Source organism: Hydra viridissima, unplaced genomic scaffold (genome assembly GCF_058129835.1).
Source record: "Hydra viridissima isolate aposymbiotic clone 2 unplaced genomic scaffold, HvirCarnegie_v1 scaffold_9, whole genome shotgun sequence".
Classification (NCBI taxonomy): domain Eukaryota; kingdom Metazoa; phylum Cnidaria; class Hydrozoa; order Anthoathecata; family Hydridae; genus Hydra; species Hydra viridissima.
The window spans coordinates 7876432-7899886 of record NW_028324308.1 but is presented as its reverse complement, the minus strand read 5'-3'; the positions used below and the strand labels follow the sequence as shown (position 1 = coordinate 7899886).

The 23455-nt window shown below is 27.8% G+C and overlaps 4 protein-coding genes and 1 long non-coding RNA gene across 7 annotated transcripts; 2 read left to right on the top strand and 3 right to left on the bottom strand.

Moving 5' to 3' along the window:
• Positions 1 to 276: 276 nt before the first annotated feature.
• LOC149883833 (uncharacterized) lies at positions 277 to 7022 on the top strand. Its single transcript, XM_090096900.1, has 2 exons — positions 277 to 958; positions 6705 to 7022. Exons 1-2 carry the CDS (start codon positions 277 to 279, stop codon positions 6713 to 6715), a joined length of 693 nt encoding a protein of 230 aa, XP_089953026.1. The 3' UTR covers positions 6716 to 7022.
• Positions 1091 to 4507, top strand: LOC149883835 (uncharacterized). The gene has a single exon (XM_090096899.1). The coding sequence runs from the start codon at positions 1091 to 1093 to the stop codon at positions 4172 to 4174; it is 3084 nt and encodes a 1027-aa protein (XP_089953025.1). The 3' UTR covers positions 4175 to 4507.
• LOC149883834 (uncharacterized) lies at positions 4750 to 6727 on the bottom strand. The gene is made up of 2 exons (XM_090096907.1): positions 5765 to 6727; positions 4750 to 5556 (listed from the first exon to the last, which is right to left on the bottom strand). Exons 1-2 carry the CDS (start codon positions 5853 to 5855, stop codon positions 5285 to 5287), a joined length of 363 nt encoding a protein of 120 aa, XP_089953033.1. The 5' UTR covers positions 5856 to 6727; the 3' UTR covers positions 4750 to 5284.
• A 2193-nt stretch (positions 7023 to 9215) lies between the features above and the next one.
• Positions 9216 to 10838, bottom strand: LOC149883832 (uncharacterized). Of its 2 annotated transcripts, none has more exons than XR_016455593.1 (3): positions 10595 to 10838; positions 9535 to 9647; positions 9216 to 9427 (listed from the first exon to the last, which is right to left on the bottom strand). It is a non-coding gene; the product is annotated as an uncharacterized LOC149883832 (long non-coding RNA). The 2 variants fall into 2 exon arrangements; XR_016455594.1 differs by lacking the exon at positions 10595 to 10838 and adding an exon at positions 9781 to 9890.
• A 753-nt stretch (positions 10839 to 11591) lies between these two features.
• LOC145185166 (uncharacterized) lies at positions 11592 to 22930 on the bottom strand. 2 transcript variants are annotated; one of them, XM_090097636.1, is made up of 13 exons: positions 22837 to 22930; positions 21014 to 21094; positions 19567 to 20010; positions 18922 to 19122; positions 18651 to 18692; positions 17789 to 17989; positions 17511 to 17618; positions 15772 to 15960; positions 15538 to 15642; positions 14848 to 15052; positions 14422 to 14549; positions 14129 to 14152; positions 11592 to 11848 (listed from the first exon to the last, which is right to left on the bottom strand). In XM_090097636.1, exons 2-12 carry the CDS (start codon positions 21083 to 21085, stop codon positions 14141 to 14143), a joined length of 1707 nt encoding a protein of 568 aa, XP_089953762.1. In that variant the 5' UTR covers positions 21086 to 21094; positions 22837 to 22930; the 3' UTR covers positions 11592 to 11848; positions 14129 to 14140. The 2 variants fall into 2 exon arrangements, with proteins under 2 accessions (XP_089953762.1, XP_089953763.1); XM_090097637.1 differs by lacking the exon at positions 22837 to 22930 and adding an exon at positions 22288 to 22587.
• Positions 22931 to 23455: the final 525 nt, after the last annotated feature.

Below are 23455 nucleotides of genomic sequence, written 5' to 3'. Positions count from 1 at the left end.
ACATTTATAGTTAATATACAGATTTATATATTAGCTAAAAATGTAATTTAATATGCTTTTTTAAAGAATACCAGATGTATATAAAAATTCTATAGAATTTCATAAGACCTTTTTTGCCCTGGGTAAAGCCAGTTTTTGGCGGCTTGCTTTAGCTTTTATGCAATTAGTACAACGCCTTACGATAATTTCTACAGCAGTTCTAAATAAGAATTCTCCAAAAGTTTTTGCCGCTAACGCACGTGTTCTCGACTGCTCTTCAAGAATATTAACTAAAAAATGGAAATGACGATAAAAAATATCGAAAAAATTATTGCAAACAAGTTTGAAGAACAAAAAAGAATTCTGCTTAAAGAAACAGAAAGGTTATTAAAAGACCAGGAAAAGAACTTCACACAAATAGTAAGTGGAAATATAAAAATAATTTCTGATAGACTCGACAAAATAGAAAATGAATTGAAGATAAACAAAGTAAATATGCGAAATATTGAAAAAGACTTAAATGATGTGAAAGAAAGTCTCCACTTTCAAGAAGAGAAAATAAACGAAGAATTAACACAAATAAGGAAGAAATATGATCTTGAAATTAAAAATATAAATAAAAAAAATACTGACTTAGAAAACCGCTCTCGTCGTAACAACATTAGAGTTGGTTTAAAAGATTCACCAGGAGAAAGTTGGAGTGATTGTGAAAAATCTGTGAAAAAAATATTTACAAACAACCTTAAAATTTCAACTGAAATTATTGTGGAACGAGCGCATCGAGTTGGGTCGTATAAAGAAGACAAAACACCGAGAACTGTCGTAGTGAAACTTTTAAACTACCAAGATAAAATTAAAATTTTAAGTTCACTTAAAAACCTAAAAGGTAGTGGACTATATATAAATGAAGACTTTGCTAAAGAGACGATGGAAGAGAGAAAAAAACTTTGGGAAGAAGTTAAAAATCTTCGTAATCAAGGTAAATACGCTATGATTAAATTTAATAAAGTTTTTTGTCGCGAATTTAGAAAATGAGAAAATTTTTGCGTATGATAAAGAAAAAGTCTTACGTAATTTTAAGCGATCGTAGCGAAGTTGATTATCTTAACTAATGGCTAAACAAACAATAGATTATGAAACGCAACACTTTAATGTTTTCAAATCGGTAAATAACTTTTTACTTAATAACTCTTACGATCCAGATTTGAATTTTTTTAATGAAAATAATTTTAACTCGCGGTTTTTTGAATTAGGAACTTTTAAAAATGAATTAAAATCATTAAATAATAAATTTGCGGTGATACACATAAATATAAGAAGTATAATTAACAATATTGACAAGCTAAAACATTTTCTTATAGAATGTAATTATTTGTTCAGTATGATTTGCTTAACAGAAACTTGGTGTTCTGACGAATCATCCAGATTAAATTCAAAGCTGTTAATTCCGAACTACAAGCTAATATCTTATGAACGAAAAGTTCAAAAACGAGGAGGTGGAATTATGACTTATATTCATAATGATCTGACAACTAAAATTAGAGACGATCTTTCGGTTTCCGATGCCGATGGTGAGGTCTTTACGATTGAAATAATGAACAAAAAATTAAAAAATATACTGGTGCCCACCTGTTACAGACCACCTGAAGGTGATATAAAAAATTTTTCAAATCACCTAAAACAAATATTTCTAAAAAATAACAAAGAGCACAAAATTTTATTTTGTATTGGAGACATAAATATAAACTGTCTACAGTACAATGAAGATGCTGTTACCAAAACTTTTTTTGACGGTATGTTTCAACACTACATCTTTCCTATAATAAACAAACCAACCCGGGTAACATTTAATTCAATCACTGCAATAGACAACATATTGACTAATTCATTTTATGATTCTTCATTAAAAGCAGGTGTTATCAAAACGGATATATCCGATCACTTTCCAATATACTTTTCCTTTTCTCAAGACACAAAAAATAATAACTCTAAAATCAAAGTCTATAAACGAAAAATTAATAATTTTACTATTCAACAGTTTAAAGAATCACTATCGGTAGTAAGGTGGGATAGGATTTACCAAGAATGCAACCTTGGGCATACCAACTCTGCTTATAATGAATTTATAGAAATATTCTTAAAGCACTACGATAATCATTTCCCAATTGTAGAACAAGAATTAAAAGTAAAATACTTACAATGTCCATGGATTACCAGAGGTATAAAAAAATCTTCAAAAAAAAAACAAAGACTTTACATCAAATATTTAAAAAACAGAAATGAAAAAAATCTAAATACTTACAAACAATACAAAAATTTATTTGAAAAAATAAAAAAAAAATCGAAGAAAATTTACTACTCGAATCAAATAAAAAATGCAACAGGTGACATTAAAAAAACATGGAATACTATAAAAGAAATAATTGGGAACAAAAAATTTAAATCAAATACCTTACCTGCTCAAATCGTCATTGACAATACAGTGTACAGTGACAAAAATACGATTGCTGAAAAATTCAACGATTTTTTTGTTAACATTGGCCCTAATCTTGCCTCGAAAATTAAGTCTCCTAATAACTCTTTCAAATCATACCTAAGCGATACCCAGAGCGAACTAAGCTACAAAGAACTAAACTATCAAGAACTTAATGTTGCTCTAAATTCCTTAAAATTAAATAAAACTCCAGGTATAGATGATATCTGTAGTAGGGTAGTGGCAAATGTCTTTATAACGATAAATAAACCTATATATGAAATTTTTAAGTCTTCGATTAAAACAGGAGTTGTACCGGACAAACTTAAAGTAGCTAAAGTAGTACCAATATTTAAATCAGGTGAAACATACTTAATTAATAACTATAGACCTATCTCGGTACTCCCTACCTTTTCTAAGCTTCTCGAAAGAGTAATCTATAACAGATTGTATGAGTACCTAATCCAAAATAAAATTCTAAATAAAAAGCAATTCGGTTTCCAAAAACAATATTCAACTGAACACGCAATCCTAGATCTAGTTAACACTATAAGTGATTCTTTTTACAAAAAACAGTATGTTCTAGGCATCTTTATAGACCTGTCAAAAGCGTTTGATACTGTAAATCATAATATCTTACTTAAAAAAATGGAAAGCTATGGGATAAAAAACATAACCCTTGACTGGTTCAAAAACTATCTTAGCAACAGGCAACAATGTGTTTTTTTAGATAGTTATAAACACTCAAAACTACTTCGAGTTGAGTGCGGTGTCCCCCAAGGTTCCATTCTTGGACCTCTTTTGTTTCTTCTATATATAAATGACCTTACAAAAGCCTTGGATAAACTTGATGTAATTATGTTTGCCGACGACACAAACTTATTTTATTCCTCGAACTCAATCAAAGACCTTTACAAATGTATGAACAAAGAGCTTAAAAGATTAAATATATGGTTGAAATTGAATAAGTTATCACTAAACACAGAAAAAACAAAATACATATTGTTTCACTCCAAAAAACAAAAAAATAATATACCTACTATCCTTCCCTCACTAAAAATAGATAAGGTAAACATTGAAAGAACAGAAACAACTAAATTTCTTGGGATCCTTATTGACGAAAATATATCTTGGAGAGCCCATATAAGTACAATAAACACCAAAATTTCGAAAAATATTGAGATACTCTACAAAGTTAAACCTATGTTATCCCAACATAACCTTAAATCGCTTTATTTTTCTTACATCCAAAGTTATCTTACGTACGCTAATATTACATGGGCAAGTACACACAAATCCAAATTGAGTACTATTTATTTAAGTCAAAAACATGCATCAAGACTAGTTTATGATAAAGATAAACTCACCCATGCTGAACCCTTACTAAAAACCTTAAATGCACTAAATGTCTACCAAATCAACATCTACCAAAATGTACTATTTATGCTAAAATACAAACTTGGACTAGTCCCATCGCATTTTTTAAATAACTTCTTTCAAGTTAACTCTAATAGATATATAACAAGAGCAACAGGTAATTTCACACTGCCTAAAAGAACAACAAAGTTCTCACGGTTTTCTATTTCCTACCGGGGTCCGTACCTGTATAACAAAATAATATCAAAAAATATAGAACTTAAAGTATTAAATAATCCTGCCAACTTAAAAAATAAAATAAAACACCTCGTACTTAATATCAACAATTATATTGATATGTATTAAACTTAACAACAGAATCTATACTGAAATATTTATGTGTATCACTGACTGTATTTTGACTATATATAAATATGAAACAGACTTTATTTAACAATTTGAAAAGGTACTCCATGATAAGTCTTCATAGACTTCTACGAGTTTTCCTTTACAACAACATATATAGGGTAAAGTAGGGTAATTTCGGCGTATTAAGCTATTTTGTTGTTTATAGACAATGGTTGCTTTAATAACGTTAAAAAATCATGCATATCGATGTCCTGCAGATATATCTATTAAATAATAGTTAAAAAATTGTTTCAAACTTACAAAGTTTTATGTAAAATTTGTTTTACAAAATACTCAAAAATGACGAAATTAGCGACCTAGTATGGTAATTTCGGCACAATGATACGGTAAATTCGGCATACTTAAGAAAATTAAGATGTTCGTTGAAAACGCATTGATATAATTAAAATATTATAAACAGCTATAAATCTGCATTGTATAAAGTAATTGTCTCTTAAATGGAATTTGTTACACCTAATTGGCATTTAATTAAGGGCGTTGCAATTGCAAAGATTCATATTTTTTGAACCACCTATTTTAGTAAAGTATGAATACATCACCCAAAACAGAAGCCTTATTAGAAAAATGTGCTTCCAAAGTAAAATTGTAAATAAAATGATTACTAATTTCTATGATTTCGATGATTATTTCTAAATTCTGTTTAAATAAGAACTCATGTTTAAGCTTATAAGTAGTTCATAAAATAATATTTTACATAACTTCAATAGTTAAACATAAAAAGATAAAATACAAAATTCAAAGAAAACTTTATAAAAAGAGATTTATTGAAGAAAGTTAAAAAACAGTTTATCAATGTAACTTTTTTTTAAAGAATCAGTGTTTCATACAGTCATCACAAGTAAATATTTTTTTAGCATAAACACCACATATAGCAGCACATGTTTCATGCCACCATCTACAGCATTTATGGCATTTATCCCAATTATCCTTTAAATATGGATTGACAGGATCCCCATAACTGTACTGACACATTGCACAAAGTTGTTTATTAATCACACCTTTAGCATCAAGGTTATTCAAACACGTCTTTTGATGTGTAGATATATTTTATTTAATGCACTTTTTGCGTAGCTGCCTGTTCTTATATTTCAAAGTTAAAGATTCCTCTAGCTGAGATTCACATGGTGATCCAGTAATTCTTCCAGCATGATTTACCCTCCATTTTATACCTGTTTGTTTTGTATTTTTAATGTCAAGTCCAACTAGTGGACTTGACATTAAAAATACAAAACTAACACCATGAGGTTGTGAGGTTTCATCAGAGGTGGCTAGTTCTAATGACTTCTGAAGTGTAAATGATTTGTTTGGTAAAGCAGATTCTAAATATAAATATTTAATCAAAAAAGGTGAATAAAATTAGGCAACATGTAAATTATAAAAAATTTGAACTATTTTTTTAAGAAACTTTTTTTAGGTTAATAAGACAACAGATAAGTTATTATTTTGCTTGATTTAAAAAAAATTAATTTGTATTTTAAATAAATGGTGGAACATGGTAAAAATAATACATCTTTTAAAATAATTTACCTTTTTGAGAAGCAATTACACATTCTGTAACAAAATCAATATGATCTAAATCTTTAACAGAGTCTAAAGCATTGTCGAGAGTAGGGTGCATTTCAGAGGTAATATTTGATTTTGAAATTTTTGATAAAACATACAAGTGATTAGTAGCCTTAGCTGCAGCAAAGTCTTCTTCAGTAAACACATTTCTATCAAATGGATATATTCCACATTTTTCAATATTTTACATGTTTTGAACCCATTATATGATGCTAACACACACACACACACATACACACACACACACACACACACACACACACACACACACACACACACACACACACACACACACACACACACACACACATATTATTGTATATAATAAAATATTAACATATTATTGTATATAATAAATTATTAACATATATTTAATTTATATTGTGGGGAACTATTATTTTACTAAGTTTCACAGAGACACTAACGAACTCGTTATTATCTTATTGCTATCTGAATTTCTGAATTACTAAAATCAACTTCTTCTATACATAATATTTCAGACGCTTATTTCCCATTTTGGTTTCAGAGAAAACACAGGTCGGCAAATTCGGCACTGCCGAAATTAAAAACTATTTATATGCCGAAATTATCTCCTTAGAGCAGTCCTTGGGGAAACTTTTATATCTTGTAACATACTTTGAGTTTCATCTTATTGTTGCTCACATTTTATTCAGTTTATATTTTTGAATAAAATAAATAACAACTTTTGGTAAAAATTTCCGAGAAAAAATCATTTATCCTACATTTTCAAATTGGTAAAAATGTTAAGAAAAAGCTAATAATCATAATTTAACGTACCTGTAATGTAAAAGTAAAAGTTTAAAGCAGTATTTTTAGGATAATTGTTTATCTTGCTACAATACCCAATTATGATTTTAACATTCCAATAAATAAATATTTTTAGGTGTCTTTTGAAGGGGTGCCGAAATTATCTCCCTGCCGAAATTACCCTACTTTACCCTATATATTTGAAGTAACAAGAAAATTTCTTGTCTTTTTATCTTTTTCTTATTTTTATTCTATTATTTTTAAAAAATACTGATAGTCTTTATGATAAGAAACTCTATTATTTTACGTTATACTTAAATATGCTTGTTAAACCACGTTTTATTATGATGTGTTCTACTTGCTAAACCACTTCTTATTATGATGTTATACGTGGTAATATTATGTTATATTCTTTTTTTTTTTATTTACGTTGCATTATATGATGTCATGTAGTTTTAATGTAACGGATGTGTAAATTTATTGAAGTTGTATAAAAAAAAAAAAAAAAAAAAAAAAAAAAAGAATTCCCACTTTTGTTTTCAAATTTGATGAGAGTTCAATCAAATATTTATAAACGCCTATATGATCCAACGTATTCTGTTGTATATGTGGCTGCTTCATACATATCAGTCAAAAAAGAACTTTTGCAGAAATTGTATACAAGTCTTATAGCTTATTGAAATCTTCAATTTAGCGACCAAAACAAAAGCAGCTTCATATACTGTGCCGATTTTTGCGAAGAGACTCTCAAAAACTGGAAAAAAGGAGAGGAAAAGTCTACTTTTAGCAGTTTTGACAAGAGTCAAGATCTGCTTGATTCTCTCTTCTATTAGATCAGTCCCACATTTTGACGGGTTTCATCTTTAAAATTTTTTTAAATGCTTTTTTTCTCCTTAGAAGATTATATGGAAAATTTGAATACAGAGATTAAAGAAAAAATCAGACTTAATGATTCCAAGAAAGTAGAAGATTTATTATTCTCTAGGTTAAAGAAAAAACGCATTACAGACAGTTTATTCAAAAAGTCAGTTTTCAAAAGTTAGTTCTGCAGAGGCTTTATGTTTCAGAGCGATATACTTTTGTTAACTTCTTTCAAAATGAAATTTTTATTTCAAAAAATTATTTTCAAAAAAAATTTGAATACTGATCTGGATTCAACACACCCAAATTAAGTAAGAAAAAAAGCGTTTCTAATAAGGAAAAGCACCCCCTCCCCCATCAATTAGTTTGAATAAGTATTTCATTCATTTAGCGAGAATCATTAAATAACACATTTTATCTACTTCAGTATATTTTTTAATGAAGTAGGTAGTTTTTTAGTTCCAAGACGTAAAACGTTTCGGTATATTTTTCTGATCTTAGGAGCAAATTTGAAAAAAGAAACAATACTTTTAATGAAAAGAGATTCAGATAAAATGAATAACTGATACTTGACCAAAAATGGAATCACATTTATTTAGACCTTTCACTAACATGATTTATTTTCCATCAAAACTGTTTTCATAAGCTAAGGTCTTTTTTACCAAAAAAAGATAATACAACACTGTAAAAACGAAAACAACATTACAACCCTAAGATGACAAATGCAAAAGTTTACCAAATTGCAGTTTGTCAGAGTGAGATTTCAACTGTCCCTATCTAGCGTAACCACAGCCAAGGGAACAGGCTTGGCAAAATTAGCGGGGAAAAAAGACCCTGTTGAGCTTGACTCTTGTCTGTGAAGTGGTATCAAAAGTTTATTCCAGATCAATTCTTACTTTTTTTGCAAGAAATTTATAAATAAAAATAATTCTGCGCAGTGAATAACAATAACAATTATTTAGTTTGTTTCTTAAATCTTATTGCCAAAAAAATTCATCAAAGGCATTACAACGAAAGTATTTCAAAACTACTCACTATTACAATCTCAAAACTCACAAATATCAAAAACCGAAAATTATTTTGCCAAACCAATGTCAACGACTACTATGGTACTAAGGATTTAAAAAATTCATAAAAACTGACAATAGTAAATTTGACTGGAAATTACAATTTTCATTTATGCAAGGGAAAATTAGAACGTATATAAGTTATGTGAATATAAGTTCTATGACAATATCTATTGCTTTCATAAACTTTTATCCTGATAAAAAAACGCAATTTCTAAAATTTCCTTAAGTTCAATATCTTCACAAAATTTATACTTAATATTATACAAAACTACAAAATTCTAAACTCGGCAAGTGATTTGCGAACCTGATTTTTTTAGACACCATTTCTGATGAAAACTATACATTTTTTAAAAATCTCTACGAAAATCTTTTTGGATTTACGAGTTTTACTGATAGAGCAAACATATTTAGAATAAAATGCCAAATCAAAAACATGACCATCAACTAAAGATTAGACAATAAACTGATCTTCTTGAATCAGTTTGTAGTCTAATATTTATTTAATGGTCATGTTTTTGATTTGGCATTTTATTTCTTTCTTTAATATTCTTCGTAGCGTCATATAACATATTAAAGAATATTAAAGAAATAAAAAAGAAAAACAAACAACAAAAGAATTAATATAAAGAATTAAATAAATAAACAACGTATAATAATAAAAAAAGCAAGATTTTAATAAAAAAAACAACAAAAAAACAAAAAAAAAAAACAAATGTGAGTATATTTGCAATGAATAAGGATGATGAATGTTGTCCCCATTTTATTTGCTTTCCTCATTGATTCTGTGGCCTTTCTAACTCTGCGTTCTACGTCTTTCAAATTTGTTTGAACAATTTTTGATTTCCTACCAAAACAAACCAACGAAACACAGTCCGATAGTTACGATATGACGAAACAGTCCGATAGTTACGATATAACTCAGAGCCGACTTGGTGAAGTAGAAAGGTTTTATAAAGAAAATTTAAAACTAATGACATGGAACAAAAATCAAAAAAGAAGACAAATTAAAGTTAAACAACAAATAAAAAAACTTACTTTGGTTCTGAATAAAGATAAAACTTTAATTTTGTTGGGGCCACAAGCAAGAGAAACGACGAAGATACGCGATCCAGCTTCGAAGATTCAAATTTCAGAATGATAAATCAAAGCTAAATCAAGACCAACAATCAAAATAAATTATGTAACTGTATTTTACAAAAAATAACCATTTTGATTGGTCAGCAAATAACAAGATAAACTTAGATCGGATGGAACGATCATAAATAAAATAATCTCGCTTACTCCTAAAAATACTAAGCGAAATACTTTGATGTAAATAAGAACATGACAATACCAACAGCATTTTAAAAAGTTGTTCTAAAATAAAAATAACTGCAGTTAAAAAGTAAATGCAGCGGAAAGTTATAACCCTCTTTTATGCTATTACTTTCATCTAAAACATCAAAAAAACATTCCTACACATTCAGGTAGGTGCATAGTATACAGACGATATTCTTCACTCCACAATCAAAAATATGATAGAGAGACAAGTAATTGTTTAATGTTTTTGATGACAAGTCCATCAATAGAAACGGAAGATACTCGCGCTGTTTTATAAAAGATAAGTTAAAAATCTGACCAAAAAAAAAAAACCTTTAAACAACTCTTATTGCGAGTTGAAAAAAAACAAAACAAAAAAAAAAACAAAGGTCTAAAATTGGAAGACCTTACTAAAGAATGACTCTAAGAAGATCAAAAGATACTAGTTTCTAAAGAATGGATATAAAAAGATAAAATGATTCTAAAATTAAGCATTTTTCTAAATAATTTATCATACTCGTCAAATTGTCATTATCCCTTTAGAAAACCAAGAGAAAACCAAGAGAAAACCATAAGTAAACCATCAGTAAGCAATAAACAAAAACCACGAGAAAACCATGAGAGAACCACGAGAAAAGAGCAGTATAGAAGTTGGTGCAAAATTGGTTATGTTAAAAATATTAACAGGAATAACTTGTGAAGATATTTTACTATAGAAGCACAGAAAATATCAAATAACAAAAAAGCGATAATAAATATTATGGAGGAAATGTTTGTCAAAACACATTCTTCTTACCTCCTTAATTTTCAAAGTTTTGTTATTCTTCATTTGATCCATTCTTTAAAAACGATAGCCTCAAGCCGATCGGATTAACCAATAGCTTCATACTAAATGTCAGTTTAGGCAAATGGAAGGGGACTGACATGCTGCAACAACAACAAACCCAAGAGTGCAAGTTTTAAATGTACCTAGTTACTATATTGCTGTTTTTTTTTCTTCCATTTTTGATAACTTCAAGAAATGTTTTACTAATTAATCTACGAATATAAAACGTTAACGACAAATTTATATAAACAAGAGAATAGGTGTGCATTATGGGATTGATTTTTAACGAAATTCAAAAAAAACCTAACAAAGCAAAGTACTCTTCTAACAAATAAGATAAGGTAGTATAAGGATAAGTGTGATTTTCTATCCTAAAGCAATTAATGCGTAGATATAATAGAGTACACCATTATGAGATAGAACATCGATATATTAAGGGCAGCAATAAAGTACAGTTTAGATTCTAAGAAGGGAAATGCTACAGTTACATGCTACAGTTACAATAGAAGACTTCATAATTCAATATAAGAATTTTGGTTTCAATTTTAATAAATTAAAGTGGAGAAGAATCATTAGAAGTGTTAAACTAAATTACGCATTATTTTGGCTGCAATTAAAGCAAGTACTTTTATAAATATAGAAAAGCAAGGTGCACCCTAATATGAAACAATCCAAAATAATAGAAGCAAAAGATTTAGTCAAAAATTATTCAAAAATGAAATTTTTTAACCAGGTATGAAGATATTTTCTAAAATATAATTCTTCACTAAAACAAAGCATAAACTATGTTAATTGCATGTGAAGATTTAAAAACACACATTTCATAATGTTCCAAAAGAAGCCACCAAACTGATTTCCTGAAGCAAAGAGAGCAATAGCTCATACTTTTACCAAAGCATGAAAAGTTGAATATGATACTTTACATTTTAATTGTTGAAAGAAAAAACTAAATAAAAAAGCTGCAATAAAAAACGTGAAACTGGAACATATCACAAAATGAACATGAATAACTTTCTGGCTGAAAGTCAGTGTTAAAATTTTTCGAAAAAAAACAAAACAAACAACAACAAAAAACAACAAATAAACACTTGTAAAAGTCATAAAAGTAAAGGTTCAAATGTTTTAGCTTGAGTCTTGCTTTTTTATCCGTAAGTTTTAAAGAACAATACAAGCTGGTATAAAGTGTTCAGACAGCAATTCTTTTCCGGGATTCGCTGGTGCAACCTAGAAACGACATTTATGGTAAAGAGCTAAATTTCAATTCAAATCTACACTAATAGGATAAAGTACATTGAACAGGTATTAACTATTTTGGTGTGAACTTGAGAAAAAAATTTCTTAAATTTATATCATGCATGTTCATAAAGTGAAAAGTTTTTCTGGGTGAAAACATTAAATAGAGAACCTGGAAAATATATAACTAGAAAATCAGTGCAATTAAATTAATTACATTAGGGTATGATTATAAATATATATTCCTAAAATTTGGTTTTTGTTTAGACTACATTCAGGTATATTAACTAAAAGAACTTTAACTAACTCACTTTCATTTTCATCTTCTTGTGATTTTTTTTTACTAACAATTCAGACAACGAAAATACTATTGAGAGTTATTAGATATGTAAGTCTAATTAACTAATCAATGTAACACTATTTCCAACAAAAACTTTTTGAATGAGAACCATTATAAAAAAGAGATAAGGAGGAAAAGTTATGACTTTTCAAGAAAGAAAAAATAGACTCAGTCTTAATTTAAAAAAATATCACATGTAACCAAAAAGAATATAAGTTTTAAATGATGCAAAATATATGCAGAGGCAGTAAAGATACATACAAGGAGGCAGTAAAAATAAAGAAACAATTTGTAAAAGTGAACATCCATAGATTTTACATAGCATTCGAAAGTAAATTTTTTTAACTAAAAAAATTCAAAGATGAAAGAAGTTGATTGAGTTTGCATTTAATTGATTCACCAACGAAATGTTTATTAGAATTTCTAATATATAACAATATAGTTAATCATTTATATAAGTAACTATCTAGAACTAATTTAACTAAAGTATCAGAACCAGTTAAATTGTACACTGCTGACTAAATATAAAAAAGCTTTGGCAAATATGGTAATAGTCTCCCTCAGCATTATGTATTTGAATACACAGGGAGTTTAAAACCATTTTCAGCTATTTTATCACCAATCAAAATGTCTGTGAAAGTTTTTTCCACAACTTTTAACATTCAGTATTACAAGTTCGAAATGTTAAGATTTTTTACTAAATTGAAAATGTGAACAGCATTTGCTTGAGACTTTTATTTCACATTAAAAAGAACTGCTAAAGAAAGTCATCTTTTATTGCAATCATGTTAATCATGCTCTAAAAACAACTGTTAAGACTGGTTTATACTTTCTAAAGATGATTTAAACTTAGGAGACAAAGAACAATCAAAAGGGCATTATGGGTATTATGAGCAGCTGGAACCTAGAAAAATTGTCATAGGGAAACTTTAACTGCAACATCTAATTACAGTACTGAAACAAAAACAACCAGAATGCCAGAAAGAGATACAAGGAGATTTTGAAGCGAAATTAACCTATCACAAAACTGGTTATTTTGGTCAATAGGATGTCTTAACTGCTGTTTTTCTCTTATTTATCACTTAAATCAATTTATGGAGCATGGTCTAATTGAGCAGCACTTGATATGATAAGTGGCATAAATTTAAAAAAAGTTTCATTTTTTTCATTTTTCTCAAAATAAGACTGAAAATTTCAGGAATAGTAATAAAATCTATTATTATTATTCCTGAAGTTTTCAGTCTTATTTTGCTTTTTTAAGGAAAAAAAATAAAATAATAAAAGTAGAAAAATATATTTTAATTTCCAACACAACTGCATCATTTTTCATAGACAAAGAAAGTTGAGATACAAAACTTAGAAGTTATGTAATAAACCTCTAAAAGTACACAAAAATTTGAACACAAGAGATAAGAATTTACAAGAACTAAAAACAATTACCTTCAAATTCATCAATTTGATAAATAAAAATTACCTTTAATGTAGAGATTCATAGAATTCAAGTGAAGATTTCAATCTTCATATTTAAATAAAACTAAAATTTAGCAAAGTGTTGTAGAAAGTGTTGTAGAAAGTGTTGGTGCCTACAGAACTCATTTCCAGTGACTCATTAAGGATAACCATTATGATAGACCAAAACCAAAGTTTACTTGTATTTTTAGAAATACATACAACACATTTTATCAATTGAGGAAAGGAATTGTGGTAATTTAGGTTGATTTTTTTTTTTTAATTGTAAATAATTTAATTTTAACAATGAGCACTGGTAAACAGGCTTTATGAAATATCAAAGGTAGAAAAACTAACGAAGTAGAAGATGGTCAGATTAGTGGTAAACAAATAAAAATAACTATATAAGTTTACTGAAAAATAAAATTGACCATAGAAGTATGAATAAACATCAAAAATATAAAAATTTACATAAAACTCACATGTGTTTGAGATCATGACAGCAACTAGAAAATGAGAAAAAATAGGATGAAAACGAGACTACAGAAACTTCACAAAATATAAATTTTTAATAAAGAAAATATTTTTTATACTTATAGCTTATTAAATACACCTAGGAAATATAAATATTAGTTTTACTAAGAAACTATTTAAAGGACTTCCATAGATGAAACTTTTTTTCTTTAAATAAAGTTAAAATTATTGCAGGACATCTGACACACCCACTGAAGTATAGCTCCTTAAAAGGAGTGTTAAAACAATATAAAATGCTAACCGTATTTTTCATTTTGTTGACATTTGAAATATGATTAGCCTGTTTGGAATGTAACTCTTTTTCTGTAGAATCCGTATGAAATGTCTGACATGCAACACAAACAAAACCAGATATAGGCACAAACCACCCTAAAAGTAGGATTTGTGATAATATGTATAAACATTGTCTCTATGAATACAAAATAATTAAGTTTACTAACAATTATATTTACAGATAACAAAAAGCAAACAATAATTAAGTTTATTGATAATTATATTCATAGATAAAAATAGAAATAGAATATAGTAACAAATTACTAACTTAAATATTTTGATAAAAAAAAAAGCAGTAAATGTGTAAGTTTTTATAACAGTATCTTTTAATATGACCTTGTCTTTTGCATAAACTTCAGGCAAATTTTCTAAAATACTAGTTAATGCTACTTACTAAGGTCTTTTTCATATGAAAAATCTTCTTTTGAAGATATTTTTTTTGCTGGACTTGTCAAAAAGTCTTGTGGAGCAACTCTTTTGCTCCCAACTAGAGGAATGGCTTGATCTGTTAGCCTGTAACTGGCAGGAAGATCAATGTTATTCTCTTTGTGCCAATGTTCAATCGCACACTGCTTGGTCCTTTCCATAAGGTTTGAAATCTAACAAAAGTGGAAAATAAAAATTGTTATGAATTGCTAAAATTAGTTAAAGCATGTAAAGTTATCTGTTTGCATATAGAGTAAGTAAAACTTTTAGTGCTTATGTAATTTTTTAAAGATTTCAGAAACTTATGTAGTTTACTATGTAATAGAAAGAATAGTGAACTTACTTTAGCAAACTATGACAATGAATATAGACATTTCATATTTTTGTATTCGTGGTTATATTATATTAACAACCTTGTTAATAAACATTTAAAAAGCATTTTCCATTTTTATTTCAAATATTGTTTTATTAATATTTTTAATGAGATGTATACAATAAAAAAATTGATTTTATAAAAGTGAAAGTTGATATGAAATTATTTAGTAGCTTTCAGTGTTGTTTTTAGCAACAGCCAAAAACAATGGAGATTTTTCTTTAGACTGTAGATGTTAAATTGCTCACAAAAAACTCTTTTATTTAATGGCTAATAGCTGTTCACCTTGATATGATCAATACTCTGTTTGTGATCATTCATCTTTTTAGCATCAATCAAATGAATCTGGCAATAAAGACAAAAGGCTTCCTCATAGGTAGTCTCTCTGTCCTAAAATTGCAAAAAAAATTACAAGTGACTAAAATTGATGATATTGATTAAAAGTCATCACAAATTTAGATTAAGGATTTTAAATACAAGTAAAGATAAAAGAAAAAAATACAAAAAGTTTAAAATCACTTTATGCTCCCGTGTTTTTTGATGTGCTTCATGGTCTTGAGAAGTACGAAACTCTTTGTAATTACATACACGGCAATAAAATTTACTTTTAGGGACTGGCCAGTATGCTCGCATTACACTTTCATAAATCCCTAAAATGTACGAATCAAGATCAACAGATGTTGCATTTAACTTCATCTCCTCCTCAGCCTAAAAAAATAAGAGAATAATAAATATATATATTACACATATTTTGCACAGAGTTGTGCTGGTAGGATGAACTTTTAGATCTAATAAGTTAAATAGAAATATTGAGATCTGTACTTGATATTGATTAAACATAAATTTATTATCTTTCAAAACCTTCATTAGCTAATACTGTAAAAATAACAATATCCATTAAATAAGACAAGAGAAGTGCAATTATTGTTGCTCTTCATGCCAGAAGAACACCTAAGGAGATTATTGAGTTCCTAAAGCTACAAAAAAGCTTGGTTTACTAAGTAAAATAGGATTATGATGCTGCAGAGATCCAGGAGACTTTCAACTCCTTAAGTAAAAAAAACACCTGTTACTTCAACATAAAAAGAAACTAGACTTTAAAGATCACAACCACTACAAAGAATGAAAAAATCCAGGATATTTCATGTGCAATATGGCCAAAGAAATGAATGTATACCACAAAGTATACATTCTCAAACCTCAAAACAGTCACAGAAGACTTGAGAATGAATTCTTATGCCATTAGAACTGGTCAATTCCTAAAACACACCAGAAGGATATGCAAGGCAAAAGTTGCTACAATACTAAAAAACCACAAGCATGAAACTAACTATTTAATGTTTTTATTCTGAAGAGAAAAACTTTAACCAGGACTAGAAATTGAACAGAAGAAATAACTGTAAATATGAAGGCCTGAGGATGTATCAATTGTTATGCACACTAAGTTCCCTATCATAGTCCTGGTTGCTGATAGTGGTGAGTGTGAAGACATGCCACATCACTTCTTTGAGACAAGACTTAGAGTCAATGCAAACAGCTACATTTAAGTAGATGTTTTGAAGGATGTGAATGATTAAACCTTGATGGACTGGTGATGGACTGGATGGAAAATGAAAAGAATTATGGGTTTTAACAAGATCCTGCACCCTCTCATAAGGCCAAAATAACTCAGGTGAGGCTTACAAAGACTGTGCCATTCCACTAGTCACCTGACTTATGGCTTCCTAGCTAACCAGACTTTAACTTGGTTTACTACTATGTGTGGGGTGTAATTGAGGCAGAAGTCAACAAAGTTCCCCATAATACAATAAATGCTGTAAAGACAGCTATTGTTGAAGTGATGAGTCATAGAAACAAGGACATCATCACCAAGGCCTGTGGCTCATTTAGGTCCAATTTAGAAGCTGTTGTGGCCACTAAGGATGGTCTTATTTAGTAATAGGTAAACTAATTACAATTCTTTTGTTTTAGATGTTTGAATTTATAAATAAAACATATTGGTTTTGTTGTGCATTAGTCCTAATTTACTGGGGCCACCCTGTATATTAACTTCTTAAAGCTAATAGCAAAAAAAATTGTATCCCATTCTTAAAGGTAAACACACGGGATTAAGTTTTGGATTTGTCACAGACAAAAGTTTGCCAAAAAAGGCAAACTTTTATCATTAAAAGTTTTTTTACAATAAAAATATAATCATCAACAAACAGATTTTTTTCTCTCAAAGATTAATCCAACTAAAGCTAAGCTCAAGTCTTTACCTCAGCTATTGGAATCATAAACAAAGGAGCAGAAGCATTTGGACCAGATATCCTGTTTTCCATGATTAATTGAGCTTGCTCTTTCTTTATACAATATAAATCATCCAGCTAAATAATAACAAAAGTGTAAGTTTCAGTAATAAAAGGAGATGACACAACATATGATGTGATAGATGCAAAATTTAACAAAATATTAAAAAAAGTAAAACTTTTTAAACTATTGCTTGTTCCATACATAAAAATTAAATACAATTTTTGAAATCTTTTTTTTTACAAACCTCTTTGTGCCACAAAGTATTATAGTGGTTATTTAGCTTGTCTTCATTTAGAAAATTCATCTTGCAAACAGCACAAGAATGATGACCTATACCACCAGACTTATGACGTAATCCATCTTCTCCTTTACTTTGCAAGAACTCATTACGAGCGATTTCCAAACAAACAAGTGAAACATCTTGACCCCTTGACATTTTCTTTATCTTTAAAAAAAAAAAAAAAAAAAAAAAAGAAAAAAAGTAATAATAATATTCTGATCTTTTGGCATCAACTAATAATAAATGTAAACCATTTTGTGTGTGAAAAAGTAAAATTACTCTTCCATTTATTCTGCCATTCTTTCTTCTCTTCATTTTATTAAAAATGCAGTTAATAGAATTAACTTTATTAAAAAAATTTATAAGTTTTAAAATTGTTTTTAGTAAAGTTAATTCAATTAACTTTGCTAAAAAGAGTTTTAAAAGCAAATTTTAAAAAGTTCTCTACAATCCAGACAATTTTGAAAAAATTTTTATACAAAACAGAAATTTTTTCTGCTGCAATTTTGTCACCAATGTATTGATACTGTTAGTTTCAACTATATACAATTAGTCATTGCTAAACTATGTCAGGACATTACTTTCACTGTGAATAGCAACAATACTCTGGCAACAAATATTCGTAGCAAACAATACTAGTACCAAATTATAGGGATCAAAGTATAACTATTTACATAATTTGGAACTTTTCTCTTTATATTAGAGAACAAAACAATGATTGTATTTCGTAAACCATAACAACACATACTGCTATATACAGAAACAACTTTTTAGGAGGCTTCTTTTTTTTTAAAATAAGTCAAGGTCTAGTATATGCAAAAAATACCTTTTGGAAAAACTCATCTGAAACATCTGCTGCAAGAGCTCGCTGAAAAATAAAAATCATTTATCACTTTTTGAAAATTGTAAATATGTGTTTGCGTGTTTGTAAGTGTTAAAAGCACATATTTAAAAACACAGACAGTAACACATAATTACACACACAATAACACATTTTCATACACACACAAATACATATTTATCTGGGTATTCTTACAAAAGTAAAACAAATTAGGTAAAAACTATTTTCAATTAGCTTCTATAATTCAACCATTTACCTCTGTGAGTGTTTTTTCTTTTTCATTAGGCTTTATACTTTGTTTAAGTGAAGATTTAAGAGGATTATTTGGACTTGCATAATTTCCTGCACCCCCACTGATTTGTTTGTTGATATTTTTTCCTACCTGATTCAAACTTTTTGAACCTGAACTGGAACGATTTTTATAATTAGGTGAGTTGTTTTTTGGTCTATTATTTTTCTAAAAAAAAAAAGACAATTCAAATTTAAGTAAAAGAATCTTTTACCATTTAATAACCAGAAAAATTTACACAGAAAAAATCAAATTTTTTTAATTACAAATTTAAGACATTTAGGTTTCTTCTTAAACTTTACAAAAAAAAAGAATTCAACTTTTATCTTATAAAAATATTTTTTTATCTTATGTCATTTCCAGAATTTTTTTAGTTTTAAAGACACATCTTTATCATTAAATTTAAATGTTACAACAGTAAAAAAGAATAATTTTTTATATTTGTGTTAACTGTAAGAGATCACACCCATTTACCACATGGGTGTGATATCTTATGTTACAGGTAAATAAATAACTACAATTAATAAAAACTTAAACTTCCTTTAATACAATTATTGAAATGAAAACCATTTTTCTCTTAACCATTAAGAAATAAAGTACAATTATACTAACTTGATATGGTCTGTTCTTATCCATTGGAACTTGCTCCATCAATGATGGTAAACCTTTAGACTGATTCCAAGCGACTTTTTCATCTTGAACTCTATTTTGGAGAGAATTTCTTTCTGTAATGTTTGGACTGCCTAAGATTCCATCCTGGCGATGAATAGATCTTGTCTGGTCATCAGCTCTTTGACCATTACCTAAAATTCCCATACCTTGTCGCATTCTACCCTGATCATTCCTACCATTTAAAGTGTTAGTTGAATGGTTAGATCTATTAGTTACTAAACTATCTGGAGTTGGAATAAGACCATCTTGTAATGAGAAATTCTGGCTATTTGAAAAGTTTTTTTGGTGAGAACTAGGAGGAGGCTGCAAAAATCCATCCTGCATTCGTGGAGGAATAGGAAAAGAATTGTTTTGAGGGTTTGGTAAAAGTTGACCAGGAAACCCCTGCATTAAAAAAATAAAAATTTCTACTAGAATATATAGTTTCCACATATTTAGACGCAGGCATGTATTCATAAAATATCAATTAGTTTTTTAAGTAAAATTTAAATCAACTAAGGTATTGATTTTTTGTGATGATTAACAAAACTTGTTTAATTAAAATTAGCTACAGAAGGATGTATGATTTTACCAAAACTTAAAAAATTTTCATAATTTAAAAAAAGTAGCAATTCTTTTATTCAAAACAACAATTTAGATTATAATATTTTTTACAAATGATTTTTTATCTTTATAAGACCACATAAGTGCTATAAAGATTTCATTGGTTGTAGAAAACTGGTCAAAAGCTTTCTCAGTGTAAATCAAATTTTGAAGTGTTTAACTGCAAAACACAAGCAATTGACAAACAACTGAAAAGAGAACCTTACAAAGTTTTGTGTAACAAAAAGGAAGATGGAGGAACTGCTAGAACCTTTTTCATCACTTACCAGTTATTGCAACATTGTACAACCGAATTAACCAATTTATCAATAAAGAAACATTGTAAAATGCACTCTTATTATTGGCAAGCTTTTTCTATAAGGATGGGAAATTTCAACAAGATGGAGCAGCTGGTTCACACAGCAGAATTGATTTCTCACTGGTTAAATGAGAATGGTGTAGAAGATCACCTGATTTATATATAATACATCAGAGCACGTTTCAAAGCTAAAGGAGGCCACTTTAAGTACTTAAAATTGTATTGCATTTTTCATCTACTTTAAATTGCTATTTTTGAATATTATAATATGTTTTTCTTTTAAAAATATTAGTATAATCAGTAAGAAATTATTAAAAGTTTTTTTTTGACATCTGAATCTTTTTTTTGAAATGTGAAAATATGTGTAGATCTAAATAAACTAGACCAACTGTATTATGACATGACTGCTTTTTGTAATAAATATTTTAAAGGGTCAAGCATGTTAAACTAATAACAAGCATGTATAACTAGTAGTAAACTGTTTACATCACGTCTTCCCATTAAATCTTGTGCCATGCTGACATTTTGGTTAATTAATGATAGCAATGGAAATGCCATAGTTAACTTCTAAAAAAAAAATTAATAAAATATACAACAGATATAGATACAATATATTGTTTAAGATTATTATCAAATACTAGTTAAGTAAAAGATGGTTTATATAACTTGCTTTATCATTTTTCTAATATTCTTTATACAGTTAAAAATATTCTAATACTAGTTTAAACAAGTAAAAAGTTACTTCCTATATTAAAAAAACTATACCAAACTTTTAGATTATCAAAATTTTTGTCCAATGTTCATTATAACCTAAACCATATTTGCCCTTCAGAGTGTTATAGCAGCATAATCTAAATCTGAAATCCTTGCTGATTTTTACTATTGAAGTAAATTTTTTCATACAATATAATTAGCTTTTCTAGTTTCTCATAAGGGTTTCATGTAGTATTTTTGATCATTGTTAAAAGTGAAAGGTTATTTGTACCCAATTCACAGATCTTAAGAATAAGATTTTTCTATAAAGATAAATTTTTTATGAAATAATTTTAACACGAAAATAAGTTTTTAAGGATTTACTTGAACATTAGTTATAATGTTAAATTAAAAATGTCTTAAAATAAGTTAATATTTTATGATTTTAATTTAAAACTAGGACTTTTATAGAGGTAAAAAATTTCTTCCAGGAACTATTCTAAGTCACAGTAAAAATGCTTACAGTTACAATTTAGAGCTTATCTGTGAATGATATTATAAATCTACTTTCGTTATTTTTAATAATAATAATAAAAAAAATAATAATAGTAATAATAATAATAATAATAATAATAATAATAATAATAATAATAATAATAATAATAATAATAATAATAATAATAATAATAATAATAATAATAATAATAATAATAGTAATAATAACAATAATAATAATAATAATAATAATAATAATAATAATAATAATAATAATAATAATAATAATAATAATAATAATAATAATAATAAAAATAATAATAGTAGTAGTAGCAGTAGTAGTAGTAGTAGTAGTAGTAGTAGTAGTAGTAGTAGTAGTAGTAGTAGTAGTAGTAGTAGTAGTAGTAGTAGTAGTAGTAATAATAACAACAACAATAATAATAAAAATAATAGTAATAGTAATAATAATAATAATAACAACAACAAAAACAAAAGTAATAACAACAATAACAATAACAATAATAATAAAAATCCCCCAATTAATGAAGTGTCATAAGAAATACAAAGTTTACCAGTTTTGTAGGACTTGTAGTCTTTTCTTGTTAACTTTTTAAAACTTGTAGTCCTTATTGATTCTTGTAACAGATTATTTTATAAAAACAAATTCATTCTAATTTCATGACCCTCAATTCCCACTAATCCTTCAGGAAAAACTGAGGAAGGAATGTTTCTTGAATGATTTTTAGTGTATTGTTTGAAAGTATCACTTAAGAATGATGTCAATATATGTTGTGCCTCCTTTAGTTAAAAATCTTTTTTATATAACTTGATTTTTATGAATTGACATAATTTTAAAATTCTACTACTAAATATAATTAACTTTTGAGTGTAAAATAGCAGTTAAATATTTCAACTAAATGCAATTGTAAAAACTACTACATCATAGCAATACAAATTAGGCGTTTATTTCTGTCTGCCAATATAACATATTTGGCATGATAAAACGAAAGCAGACATTCCATGCAAAATTTTTTAGATCAAATAATATTTAGCTTCTTTATAAAAATTTAAACTTGCTTTAAAAATTATGTAAAATATAAAATTTTGTAAATTCTACTCACAGATTACTTATAACGAAAAACTTGTTTAAGTATTTATGCATTAATATCAATAATTCGGGCTAAGTTAACTGGTCCGGACCGCTCGTAACAAGTATTCGTCACTGGGAGCACTCGTCGTTTTCAACTTCAATATGAATTTCAAACAATGAGATGTTTCTGTCACATTTTTTAACTTATTTGCTTTGACATTGAAGAAATTTATAATTCATTTCTTAAAAATGCAACATATTTATAAAAGAAGTTTTAAGATTTCGAAAAAGTCAAAAGTTTCAATTGCAGTTTTGATTTTGTGTTTTTCAAGTTTTATATTTCAAGATTATTCATGAGCTACACATGATGCGCCTTAACAAAGTTTAGCGGATACGCTAAGAACCTTATCTGTGGCAGTATCTGTTGCTTTAGTTGATTCAGTGCAAAACTTCCCAAAAACAATCAAGCTGCAAAGAACTCAAACCCGATAATAGAACAGATTTTCCCATAAAACCGGTAAACAAAAAAAGAGCGTTTAGCAACAAAGTTCTTCGACATTTGGTCCTTTTTTAGAATCAGTTGGTTCCCGGAAAAACCAAATTCGAAATGAGGAAACGTTTTTATCGTGCACCTCCTTTCTCATTTCCTT